We start from the raw sequence: 12,663 nt of genomic DNA on the forward strand, positions 1-12,663 counted from the left end.
GTATGCCGGCGTTGGTGCGATTCGCAATAGTGGTCATCCTCTCTTTGCCTTTGGCAGACATGCTAGAGAGAATCTGGGTGATGTGAGATAAAATTGAGGCAGTAGTTGGTAAATAAGCATCACATGCTTCTGCTACGAAGTTTCCAGGCTGTCTACCGCGTGTTTCGTTCCAGGGTACAAAGCACGAGGCCAAGCGTGGAGAGCCTATACATGCTGTGCGTGATTGTATTTGCGATGATGATCTAGGAGAAACCTAGGCCATACGCCACGTCGTGCCCTCCTCACCCTATCCGCGAGTTGTGTAGGCAGTTTCCCGCGCGCATCACCTGCCGTAGCATAGAACCTCTAAATGATTGATATTGGTTCTGTTGGGCGGATTCCCCATGTCTGATGATATTCGAATTCGTTTGATAATTCTGTTGCCTCGAGGCACGAACGCGCAAACATTGATCATCGCAAGCCTCTAATAGTAATAACCATGGATGATTTTAATTTCGCGGAGTTAGAGCAAACCATCACTGCATCCTTCAACTTGACGTTCTATGGCACTATTTGAGGTTCCTGGATGGTCTGTGCCCACAGCTCCTGTTTCAATTTTGGCACAGTCAACTTCCAAGAAACGCAAACGACCTGCAGCTCAAGATGCTGATAAAATGCAATCCGCGGAAGTCAACTTAGACAAGCTTATGCAGAAGCTCGGAAGTGTTGGAAATCGGGAGGATAAGCAAGGGCCCAAGAAGAAAAAGAAGAAACAAGAGAGGACAACTCGGGCACCGGATACCAAGGGTGCACACGCAACCTCCAACAAGGCAACGGAGAAGGTTTCATCACCCCATGGTGGGTCCATCGAACAACCGGTGAAGGGGGTTTCAGGGCTGCGCAAGAAAGTAAAGCAAAAGAAGAGCTTGAAGCATGATGCTGGGAAACCTGAGCAACGGCCACGAAATGTATCGCCGGCGGTCGATGAAGTCCCGGGCCTTACAAGCTTGCAGAAGGGCATGAAAGAGAGTCTTGATGGCGCTCGATTCAGGTATGCAATTTGATACATGATGTTCTAACGCATATCGATATCACAAATGATGCAGGTGGATAAATGAATTGCTTTACAAGTCCGACAGCTCAGAGGCGGTGAGAATGATGAAAGAAGACCCAGCGGTCTTTCATGATGTGTGTATTCAAAACATCCTTTCCCCAACGGAACCGTCACATCCGTTTGTACGCAGTATCACTCCGGTTTTAGACACCAAGTGCAGTCGTGGCCATCAAATCCTGTGTCACATTACATTTCTCAGTTGTCATCCTACCCTCAAAACACAATTATAGCAGATCTCGGCTGCGGGGATGCTGTACTGGCTCGTGGGCTTTCTACGAAGAAGCTGAAAGTACTGTCTTTTGACCTAATATCCGATGGTGGCTATATTGTGGCGGCGGACATATGCTCATCTGTACCACTTCCCGGCTCCGAGCCTTCATCATCTCAGACGTCTGAAGGTGAAGCACAGGTCGTGGATGTGGTTGTGTGCGCACTCAGCCTTATGGGAACCAACTGGCCTCGGTGCATTCGAGAAGCATGGAGGATACTGAAACCAGGGTATGTCCTTCGCTGTCACATAATGTGTTGGTAACTTGATTTCATTCAGGGGTGAGTTGAAAATTGCGGAAGTCGCCAGCCGCTTTACCGACGTGGATGAATTTGTGTCGTTAATTGACTCTATTGGATTCAAAATGAAAGCAAAGGTAAAGCGCGTCTAGAGTACACGGTGGTACAGACTGAGTCTCATTATAATCCAGGACGATCGCAACAGTCATTTTACATTGTTTGAATTCAAGAAAGTAGCTCGCACATCGAGGACGGATAAAGAGTGGTCGAAAGTAATGTCGAAGGGTGACATTCTGAAACCTTGCGAATACAAGAGAAGATGAGGACTTTCGGTTCTATAGTCGGATCTACTCTACAGAAGTAACTTCAAGCGTTGTTAACGAGAAACTAGATCTACTCCAGTAAGAAGAAACGATTATATCTTCATTCGTCTATGGTCTTATCTAGGGGTGACTACTAGAATTGGCAATTGGCTGCGTGTCTGTCCCGAACAACCATGTCCAACCAGAGGCGCCATGTTCTCTCGCACCCGTTGGTGAATGCACGATTATCACAACTGCGGCAGTCTAATACAAGTTCAAAGGATTTCAGAGAGGTGAGCAGGAGTTGTTGTGCGAAGTGGTCAGGGACTCAAAGGGGTTGAGGCAGGGCATCCATGATATCAGCCTAATCTTGGGGATCGAGGCTTCGCGCGAATTGGAAGAGGAGACGTTTGAAGGCGTGAGTGATTAGTCTGCGAATGCACGCCAAAAAAACTCTAGTTCTCTGTGCTGATCAAATCACCCAGCAAACACCAGTTGGTCCTTTCACGGGTACAGCCATCAAACCCAAGGTCGGCCTGACACCCATTCTGCGAGCTGGCTTAGGCATGACGGACGCACTACTGTCCCTTTTCCCGTATGTTAATGGATATACAACCTCATTGCGCCTTCTAACGTATCAGCGGACATGTCACCTAGGACTGCACCAGTTTACCACCTTGGACTCTTCCGAGAGAAGGTCAGCCTTCAACCAGTTGAATGTGAGATTGAAGTCGATTTTTTTCTGCACAAAATGCGGGCTGATTACTGTGGCAGACTATTCGAAGCTTCCTCCAGTCCCTCCAATAGACACGTGTTTCCTTCTCGATCCTTTGGTTGCCACCGGAGGCACTGCATGTGCTGCCCTTGCCATGATCATTGACTGGGGGGTTCCCGGTTAGATCCGTTGCGTTGAATGACGGTGAAGCGCTGATGACCGTTCAACAGTATCGAAGATCAAGCTACTCGTTGTACTCGGTTCAGAGGAAGGACTCAATCATGTACACGCCGAGTACCCTGACTTAGAGGTCTCATCCCTTTTGTTGTCCTCGAATTCATGTCCAAAGTTGACGCTAATACTTCCAGATCTGGGTAGCAGCCGTAGATTCCAAACTCACACCTGATGGTCTCATATCTCCTGGATTGGGCGACACTGTGAGTCCGTTCTTATCGTCTCCATTTGGCATTTCCGAAATATTTCGCAGGGAGATCGTCTCTTCAATACCATACGGGCGTAATGGCATTCAACTGCGACAATGTATTATGAGAGTGTAGTGGATCACCTATTAGTAATGTCATTTCTGAATCACCCGTGCCCTTACAGATGAACTGTTGAAATTTCTGGTTGTCTGGCCTAATTTCCCTGACAAGTTCGGCCGCCACCTCTGCAGCGGTGGTCATGTGATTGATTGCTTGTTAATGGAGTAAGGCGTGATATCACGATCGAGTCGCATCATCAATGCGAAATAACTTACAAAATGTAGACCTAAATTCTCCCAGCTGCTTAACTTTGGCCCTCCACCATGGCTATCGAAGTTGTATCTGGTAGAACGACACCGTTGTCGGCGGCGGCAACGCTCATAGGCACTCCCACCGAGGACCTCAAGGGCTCGCCTATCGAAGGAGCCGGCGTATACAATCAATCGGCATCTGACATCATTGAACTGCTAGCGTCTCGTTCAGTTACCAGCTCCGCCGTGTACATTTACGATGTCGCTGAACAAGTAGGGTTCGGAACGCTGACTAAATCATGGTCGTCCACTGCGCCAGTCATTAGCCTCCAGACGAGGGCAGGTGCCGGCCTTAGTCTTGTTGGACGGCTTTCTGAAGGCAGTAGCCAGGATGTGGTGAAGGGAGCAGTTCTCACTGCTTACACTACACCCGCTGGGCTCGCTGCGATGGCTCAATCATTGTCATATTTGCCCTCTGCTACTAGTAGCAGTAGGTTGATTATCCAGGTTCCGGCAGCCACCACTGTCGGTCCAAGCTTCGCGCTCTCCCCGACACTCGCATCCCTCTCTACAGCTTTCACCATCCTTCCCGATAACCTTGTTGTCTTGTTGTCTGCTACTCCACAGGAGTCCATAGATCTTGCCGCGCTTTCGTACAAGCTTACGTCCTCCCATGTTGTTCACATCTTCGATCACCACAGCATCTCGCGCGAAAGCGGTCACAGGTTTTGTGCCCACTCTTCCGCTCAAGGAGGCTCCTACTCTCTCCGTGCCAGAACTCATTCGGTGGTCTGGATATCAACTATTCGACTACGTCGGTGATGTAAATGCAGAGACGGTGGTTGTGTTGTTGAATGGACCCTTGGCACTGATGGCGAAGTCCATTGCGACTCGCACTAGTGGTCTTGGCGTTGTGGTTGTAAGAGTGTTGAGGCCATGGGATGGGGATGCCTTCAAGCAATGTCTCCCTGATACTGTGAAGGAGGTTTACGTCTTTGACGACGTTCCCAATGAAGTTTGCCAAGGCAGCCTATTCGTCGATGTCTTTGGATCGCTGTATGGCCCTAACTCTCCAGGGCCGCTTGTACGAGCTCAGCGGGTGACACCCACAAGGACGTCATCCTTCCTCTCAGACCCCACTCAGTTTTCGACCCTCCTCACTCAACTCGCACACCAAGTTCCTGCTGCGGTCCAACTCGACACCTCTTCAACCAGGAAGCTTCTGTTCTTCAGTACCCCAAAGTCGACCCTTTCTCCTCTCCCCCAGACTGTGGCGAATTCGTTTTCCAGTACGGTCTCTGCTCGCCTCCTTACCGACCATGATATTTTCAACAAATCTGGAGGCGTCACTGTGGACAAGATTGTGCTTTCTTCGCACAACGAGGACACAGAAATTCTCCCTATGGCTGCAGCGTTCCCCACGGGGACAGCAGACTTCATTTGCGTCCTTGATGCGAGTCTACTGAAGTCTCACTCATTGCTCAATCAAGCCAAGTCTGGCGCAATAGTGCTCGTCGTTACCCCATGGTCCTCTGAACTACCATCCAACCTACCCGCTGCTGTCTTGTCGACAGCGGTTGAGAAGAAACTCCGTATCTTTACCCTAGACGCCAAAGCCATCTCATCTGACTTGGGAGCGGAAGTTGGGGCAGCTCAGGAAGCTGTTCAAAGACTAGTTGTTTATATTGCAGTTCTGAGGCTTTACCTCGGGAAAGCGGCCAGTGAGCCTGCTGTTCGTAAGCTCGCAGAAGGTGTTGCAAGGGAGGTGGCTCAGGGTGGTCAGCTTGCGAAGATCAGTGCTGGCTCTTGGGCTGGTCTCGAGGAGGTCGAATTACACATCCCTCCGGCAGCGGCCGAGGGTGAAACAAAACCTCCCTCTCCACTCAAGCAGTTTGAGTTTAATGCTATCGCTGTGGAGACCGCCGATGGCCAGATTGTCGTCAATGGCTCAAAAATTTCTTCGTGGCATGATGCTGCTAAGCACCTTCTGTTCCCATCCGTCTTCACACCTCCAACGCCCCCCTCGGAGGAAGCTGAAGAGTACCTTCAGCATCCTTCTCTGCGACCAGAAGTACCCGAGCATACCTACCTTGTGACTTGCACGGTTAATCGCCGCTTGACTCCTCTGGAGTACGACCGGAACGTCTTCCACCTGGAGTTCGACACGGAAGGCACTGGCCTCAAGTACGCTATCGGAGAGGCCTTGGGCGTGCATGGGTGGAATGATGAACAAGAAGTTATCGATTTCTGCAAATGGTATGGCGTCGATCCCGAGCGATTGATCACCATCCCAGTGGCTGCAAACGAAGGGAAGATGTACACTCGCACTATCTTCCAGGCGCTTCAGCAGCAAACCGACCTCTTTGGCCGGCCGCCGAAGTCGTTTTACGCTGAGCTAGCTGCATATGCTACTAGCCCTGCCGATAAGCTAGCGCTTCAGTTTATCGGCGCACCTGAAGGGTCGTCTACTTTCAAGAAGCTGGGAGAGAAAGATACTGTCACATTCGCAGAGGTCTTGCAACGATACCCTAGTGCGAAGCCAGGCATTGAGACTCTATGCGAGATGATTGGAGACATCAAACCCAGGCACTACAGTATTGCAAGCGCGCAAAGCGTGGTTGGCAATCGAGTCGACTTGCTAGTGGTCACCGTGGAATGGACCACACCAAGCGGTATGCAATTTTTGATGAGGTTGTTCTTATGATGACGAGCAAACTTTTCAGGCTCCCCTCATTATGGACAGTGTACTAGGTATCTAGCAGGTCTCAAGGTTGGGCAGAAGGTGACCGTTTCCATCAAGCCTAGTGTTATGAAAGTAAGCGTCGACTCACCTGTTCGTCGCGATTCCGTCATTGACTCGATCTGTGTTAGCTCCCGCCCGACAATATGCAGCCCATCATCATGGCAGGTCTTGGCACCGGAGCTGCTCCCTTCCGGGCCTTCCTACAGCATCGCGCTCTGCTCGCTCAACAAGGCATCCCTGTGGGACCCACCTACTATTACTTCGGTTCGCGACATCGGCATCAAGAATACCTTTACGGTGAAGAGATAGAAGCGTATATCCTCGACGGCACGATCACAAAAGCTGGACTTGCATTCTCTCGAGATGGAGCCAAGAAAGTATACATCCAGCACCTCATGCTCGAGGACGCAACCGATCTCGCATCCCTGTTGAAGAACCAGGAGGGGGTGTTCTACCTCTGTGGCCCAACTTGGCCAGTGCCGGACGTGTACGAAGCGCTTGTAGGTGCGCTGGTCAAGAACGAGGGTCATACGCCAGAGAGCGCTGGGGAGTTCTTGATGAGTCTTAAGGAAGAAGAGCGTTATGTTTTGGAAGTGTATTAGAAGCTACTTATTAGAAGCATATGATCATCAATTCATCGCCCTCATCAGGTGTCGACATGTCATATGTCATAAATACGCACGCTTAAACATCTTTCCACCCCGCCATGTCGCCGCCATGCTGTGGTCGAGAGCCTCTCGACTTCTTTGTTCTTTTTCGCTTCCATCATGGCTACCTCTCCACGTGCATAATTGATATTCATTTATGTAAAATGCTTCCAGGTATCAGAGTAAAACAAGAAAACTACCCGTACGCGCGTTGATTTAGAGCTGTACTTAATACTTATTGCACCATTCCTCCAGATTCCGCTGGCCCTTACCAACATCAACAGTACACAACCCTCCTGTGTGTCCTCAGGCGGAGTGTCTGCAGTTTCGAGCTGGCCTGCACAGTGAGACGTGCATCTGCAGATGGAGAAATGACACGACAAAAGGCCATTCTTTGCTTCAATAGAGGTAAGGAGTGATGCTGAGGCAGCAATCTTAATGAACAGGCGAATCCCCACAAGGCCTCATTCAAGTTGGTTCACCGATGGAAGGTTTCTAGGCTATATGATATTCCTTATTCACGCCTCGTTGTCTGCACTGACTGAGTAGAGACCCATTAGACGGGGCGACATAGTGGACGCTGGAGCAGACAACTGATTATCCACGACGTCATCGATGACAGTTGGAGATCGGGGGAAGCGCGGCACTTGAGGCAACTCGGATTCGGACTATCTATGAACGATCCGATCTAGCTACGCTGCTGTGGCACTTGCGCCCGCCAAGTCTAGCCAAGCTTGTGCATGGTTCAGCGCCATTGTAAGCTGCTCTTTTCGGCAACTTTTGGAGTAGTGAGTGTTTGAGCCGCTTTCCAATTGACCTTGCAAAGGCAAAATCAACATGACTTTGGTCCTAAAAAACCACCAGTTAGTACTCCCCAAGGCCGATAAATTCGCGAGCATTTACGTCCAGACAGTTGCAAAAAGCTCTACCGTATCAGCCAGCGTTCCCATATCACACGGCACGCATACCCTGCATGTTGACATCCATGTCTGTCAGACTTTCGTGCAATGTGACGGTCCGCCTTTTGCTTTTGCTTCCATCATTGCTATCCGCTTATACATAGTTAATGTATGACGGCTATGTTACGGAGACGTGCGGCATCCGTTCGCCCCTACTATCTGGTAAGTGAAATCTGATGGCGCGCACACTAGGCTTGCAGACCTCCGGCACTGTCTTTCTTTCTCCGCTCATATATAAGGTGCATGACATGCACCTCGTGCTTAAAGCCTGTTTTCTCCCTCTCGAAATGGAATATTCGGCTGATGCTGTCGCAGCGGCAAAGAGTCTCCAGACCTCCAAGGTAAAGTCTCTTTCTTGTCGATATAAGGGTCGTTGAGGATAATTCATGTTCCACCAAGTATATATACCGTGTGTGGTGTCTGAACTCCTCTCGCTTGTTCTAACGCAGCTCAGTGTCGATGGCTACATACTGGGTGGGCTTGTCCTGATGTATTTCCGTCCGCTGTTAAATTTGCTTGTCCAGACCTATGGTTATGCTTGCTCACTTCATGAGGAGGTAATGGAGTCCATTCACTTGAAATTACTTCTTTTCTAACAATGACAACGACACGCTGTCCAAAGTGGACGTTCTTGCTTCGATCGCGCTGGTCCAAGGTAAAAGTCCTTTATATCGTTACACGATACATACCCTTTCTCCTCTTCACCGGGCATCTTTATAGTGCGTTCAACCCCAGTGCCTCTCCAGGGATGAATTGACATATCGCGCTTTAGTGAACTTCACCCCGGATGAAAACCCCAATGTATGTGAACGCGCGGTAGTAGACTTACTGATTGATCAACGATGCTTAATGTCATCACCAGAAATGCCAGATGCTCGACACCGTCTGCTCATGTACGTGCATCGTACACACATGCATATGCACATCCTTACCGAGCACTTGTCTTCCCTTTCACAGGTTTCAGCCTAATATCAGTCACTTGTTCCGAATGTATATCTGCTCCTCCCGTGACACATGCACGGTCCTGATTCGATCCATTCAGGCTTTTTCGTTCTCAGAACATATGTGCTGTGGAACAATAATAGAATCGTGCTCACAGTCTTGCTGGCTGCCTTTCTCGTGAGTCCCATGTGCTCACTGCATCCTAAGCTCGTGGTAGACGCATCACTCAGGCTGTTGCCGTATCATCCGTCGGCCTGTTCTTTGGCTCAAGTGGCACCGTACCATGTACGCATTCTCACATTCTTCCTCTTCCTCTTCCCCTTGCCATTCAACCACCACTCATACTCTCCGCTTTGCCAGATCAGACCAGCACGATCCCGGGTATTACAGGCTGCTACCGGCCCTCGAGCGGCATCGGGTTCTTCGTACCATTTATTCTCTTATCTGCGTTCGAGCTGGGTGTGGCGCCAGGAGCTGGTAGCATGCATAAGATTTGTGCTGACCTAGGCTCTTTCCAGGACTTATCTCCCTTACCCTCATACGCACCCTGCAGAGCTGGCGGACGGCTAACAACCATCTATTTGCTGTCCTGGTGAAACACAATATATTCTACTATGCATGTGGCCTATGTGAGTCAACACATGCCATGCCATGCCCCTTTTCCGTGCTCATCAATGATCATCATCCTCCCGAAAGTTTGTTCGGCGGTGAACATCCTCACGTCGCTGCTCCTCCATGTGCGTGCACCCTCACCCCTAAGAATGAGTCATTGATATTCCGCACACTTAGAACGCGTACATGGACATGTTTCAAGAGTAGGCAACCTCGAAATCCTGCTGCGCATTCTTGCTAACAGCCCCCCCTCCCAAAACACACCTCCATCCAGTTTTCAATTCATCATCCTCGCGATCCTCGCCACACACATGCATCTCTATCTTTGGCATATGGATCGGGATCTGCATGGTTCTGACACCCTGACGCCTATTCCTCTGTCCGAAATGTCATATGGGAGCCGTGTTGTAGCGGGGAGGTCTTCTGTAGAGAGTGTTGGAGGTCCTGGTGCAGTGACTGGATTTGATATATAGGGTGTCTCCGCATGTCGGTAACCAACCAACCATCCACCTCCTGCTGTTGACTTGGCTTTGCGATCCTACGGGAGGTATCTCGTTGTGTCTGAGCCTGTGCCTAGTCCAACGTCTTGTTGCCTGTCCTTTCATGGAGTGAATCGTGCAGGGTGAGACGGTCAGTATAAGGAAATTTTTACTGCAATTTGTGAGCGCGGGCATGCAGTGAAGGTATGGGCGAGGTGAAATCAATTAGCATCAGAATTTGGTGTCCTAGTTAATAGTGCTGGATGAACCAACTACTTGTAGGCGCGTTGGTCAAGAACGAGGGCTGGGGGGATCCTCGATGAGCCTGGAGAGCGTTAAGTACGTTCTAGAACTCTGAATAGAAGGCCTCGTTCTATACAGAACATGATCGTCGTCCATCAACTTCATCAGGGTATCATGATGTGATATATTTACATGAATGCGAATCGGTTACTACGTCTGGATGTTGCTCGTAAAAATCGGTCGTACGGTCATGTTCTAATCCATAGGAATAGTGGAGTAAGCTAGAAAACGATGCAAGAGTAGAGTCACGCTATAGTTCAACTAAGGTAACAATCAGTAAAGGAGGTCGTGTTCTCTCTTGAGGGAGAGCATCCCCCACCATCCAAGAAGGCAGACGATGGCGAAGCCAGTGGCGCCGGGAATGACCCCAAGAGCAATTTGACCACCCTGGCTGAGCTGTGGACCACCGCATCCCTCAGTATATGCAGCATCACAGGGCATGCCCTGTGGTTTATTGGAGTCATAGGCACCTGCTTTCAGCGATGTGTAGAATGGGTCGGCGGTGTCGTTGAGCACGTGCATCGCGGCGAGCGTGAGCATCGGTGCATTGTAGTCAAGTGCAACCTCAGTTTCAGGCCAGTCGCCACGGATGTCGAAGAAACGATCGTACTTGTCTGGACCACCGACAACAGCACCATAAAGGATATAAGCTTCTTGGGGCGGGGAAGTATTGATATCGCTAATGTTACTGCCACCACTCGCCATTGCGGAGTGGGGATTTTGAGGCGAATTGGGATTGGCACCGACGATATAAGGTGCTGTGGTAGAGTGAGCTCCGGTATAAAACCGCACTTGATCCATGCCCACCTTGCATTGGATTGTTGCCCAGAGCATAGTTGACTTGGGCTTTGGCATAGTTCTGCAGCGCAAGATTGTTGAGTTCCACGATGCAGTCCTCAAATTGAGATCTCACCAAATAATCATTTCTCCTGCTTTGGGTCGAGGCCAGTGGCACATATCGCGTTAACAGCATAGCGGCGTTCAGCGCTGGGTTTAAGCTAGCCTCATCGGAGTCGCCACCATAGTATAGCAGCCCGCCTATGAATGATGTCAGCTTCAAGATGAGCAATAATTGAATCATGGTACCATGAGTTTGGTATCCTGGTCCATCGCCGTAAACTATCCTATCGAAGTAATTCTCAGCCACAGTTTGCCAAGTGGAGGCGTTGCCGCCGAAACTTGGGTTTGCTTGTGCGATCTGTGCAAAAAGGACAGGCAGGCCAGGTGTCTTGGTATCCCAGTTGAATACTCCTTCATAGCTGCTGAGGCTATATTGCTGCCAGTAACCCTGAGCTTCTTGGTACAACGAAGAGGAGTTAGTTGCCCAAGACAAGAAGAGCGCAGCAATGGCAAGCTCATCCCCGTATCCGGACGAATTATACGCTGCGACCTCAGGCACGGAATCCTGGTATACTTTCTGTCCACCAGAGGCACTAGTGGCAAACGTGAAAAGTTGTTGGGCATGTTCGAGAAGGGTTGCGGCGTAAGTTGCATTTTGAAGCGTAGCTGGACCAGAATAAGAGTTCGAGAAGACGCGGTTGGAGTAGAGATTGGAGCAAGCCGCGAAAGCTGCCGCGGCTCCTGCAGCAGCGTCCGTCCCAGGACTAGGATGGTGTTAACGGACAATTCAATGATAAATAGTGAAGGAATACCTAGTGTCGTTGATTTGATATGAAGGACGCGGCAAAGGAATGTCTCGATCGCCTCCCCAGTATGCATTGTCAAGGTCTTCTGCAGTTATGTGTGAGCGGAGAATAGATATTGTGACGGAATGCGTACCATTAGCTATCTGGACATACAAGGTATTGTTAGCAGCGTGGGCCTATGACATCATCAGTGAGTTGATCGTTTGGTGCCAAGATGCAAGGCTGACTTTGATGAGCCAGTCAAGACTCCATCGGAGCATGTCATCAAGGTACGGCGTTTGATTTGCTAAATCGTATCCTACACAACATGATTGGCGAGTGAGAATTTCAGTGGTGTTGCACGCACCTTTTCCAAAGTCCGTTGCACCCCAACATATTGACATCACGGTGGCTGACTGGAGCTGAGTTGACAGAGAGAAATTTAGCACAAGCCGAAGAAGCTTACCAGAGGGAAAGTGCATTTGATATAGTCTGGTGGATCTATCAATCTAAAAGTAACTGCATGATGCGCGCAATACTTACCACCCGCATCATAGTAGCCACCAGTCAAATCCAACTTGACGTCCTGCCCATCTGTGAGGGCACTGTCGTTTCGCCACTTGACGCGGTTTGTGCTGGGTAACTTGCCACTGCGTTGGGCTTCATAGAAATAAAGCAGATTTCCAAGTAGCGAAGACCATTGTGAATTGGGGATACCTGCAGAGGATGGAGACGCGCCATCTGAAGCGTTTTGAGGGAGGAAAGGGGGTTGAGGAAGAGGAACTTGGGCAAATGCTTGCCAAGATGCAAGGAGAAGGAGGAGAACCGTCCACATGAGGGGTTGATATACGTACCACTATAAACTATGTCGTGATAACAAGTGACACTTACAAAGTGGTTTGGTCCAAGCATGCAAGCCGCGTTCAACCAAAATCACGTGACTTCAAAGCCTTATTAGCCCGGGCCGCACGGCACAAAGTATCAGTTCGTCCCGGACAGTCAA

The 12,663-nt window shown here is 49.8% G+C and overlaps 5 protein-coding genes across 5 annotated transcripts; 4 read left to right on the top strand and 1 right to left on the bottom strand.

The window, feature by feature from the left end:
• The first annotated feature begins 503 nt into the window (after positions 1–503).
• EDB91DRAFT_1100406 (methyltransferase-domain-containing protein) lies at positions 504–2,084 on the top strand. The gene is made up of 5 exons (XM_041317182.1): positions 504–1,030; positions 1,086–1,167; positions 1,224–1,591; positions 1,641–1,737; positions 1,792–2,084. Exons 1-5 carry the CDS (start codon positions 543–545, stop codon positions 1,921–1,923), a joined length of 1,167 nt encoding a protein of 388 aa, XP_041183211.1. The 5' UTR covers positions 504–542; the 3' UTR covers positions 1,924–2,084.
• Positions 2,062–3,254, top strand: EDB91DRAFT_1194708 (uracil phosphoribosyltransferase-domain-containing protein). Its single transcript, XM_041320572.1, has 8 exons — positions 2,062–2,195; positions 2,249–2,320; positions 2,388–2,497; positions 2,560–2,621; positions 2,677–2,796; positions 2,848–2,927; positions 2,986–3,054; positions 3,105–3,254. The coding sequence occupies exons 1-8, from the start codon at positions 2,097–2,099 to the stop codon at positions 3,135–3,137; spliced, it is 645 nt and encodes a 214-aa protein (XP_041183212.1). The 5' UTR covers positions 2,062–2,096; the 3' UTR covers positions 3,138–3,254.
• A 168-nt stretch (positions 3,255–3,422) lies between these two features.
• On the top strand, positions 3,423–6,695 carry EDB91DRAFT_1242845 (uncharacterized protein; the record flags this gene model as incomplete). The annotated part of the gene is made up of 4 exons (XM_041322230.1): positions 3,423–4,068; positions 4,127–6,022; positions 6,074–6,165; positions 6,222–6,695. The coding sequence occupies 4 exons, from the start codon at positions 3,423–3,425 to the stop codon at positions 6,693–6,695; spliced, it is 3,108 nt and encodes a 1,035-aa protein (XP_041183213.1).
• A 770-nt stretch (positions 6,696–7,465) lies between these two features.
• Positions 7,466–10,017, top strand: EDB91DRAFT_422726 (uncharacterized protein). Its single transcript, XM_041327222.1, has 17 exons — positions 7,466–7,528; positions 7,605–7,861; positions 8,015–8,040; positions 8,099–8,108; positions 8,154–8,173; positions 8,224–8,256; positions 8,322–8,418; positions 8,472–8,500; positions 8,562–8,592; positions 8,657–8,689; positions 8,742–8,818; positions 8,872–8,926; positions 9,002–9,100; positions 9,160–9,270; positions 9,338–9,378; positions 9,431–9,456; positions 9,528–10,017. The coding sequence occupies exons 2-17, from the start codon at positions 7,807–7,809 to the stop codon at positions 9,724–9,726; spliced, it is 942 nt and encodes a 313-aa protein (XP_041183214.1). The 5' UTR covers positions 7,466–7,528; positions 7,605–7,806; the 3' UTR covers positions 9,727–10,017.
• Positions 10,018–10,308: 291 nt separating this feature from the next.
• On the bottom strand, positions 10,309–12,495 carry EDB91DRAFT_1043676 (glycoside hydrolase family 9 protein; the record flags this gene model as incomplete). The annotated part of the gene is made up of 10 exons (XM_041313077.1): positions 10,309–10,793; positions 10,843–10,894; positions 10,949–11,073; positions 11,122–11,639; positions 11,688–11,766; positions 11,815–11,857; positions 11,909–11,979; positions 12,028–12,076; positions 12,127–12,152; positions 12,204–12,495. 10 exons carry the CDS (start codon positions 12,493–12,495, stop codon positions 10,309–10,311), a joined length of 1,740 nt encoding a protein of 579 aa, XP_041183215.1.
• Between the last annotated feature and the right edge of the window lie 168 nt (positions 12,496–12,663).

Source organism: Suillus paluster (assembly GCF_016628075.1).
Source record: "Suillus paluster strain FC165 chromosome Unknown EDB91scaffold_3, whole genome shotgun sequence".
In the NCBI taxonomy this organism is placed as follows: Eukaryota; Fungi; Basidiomycota; class Agaricomycetes; order Boletales; family Suillaceae; genus Suillus; species Suillus paluster.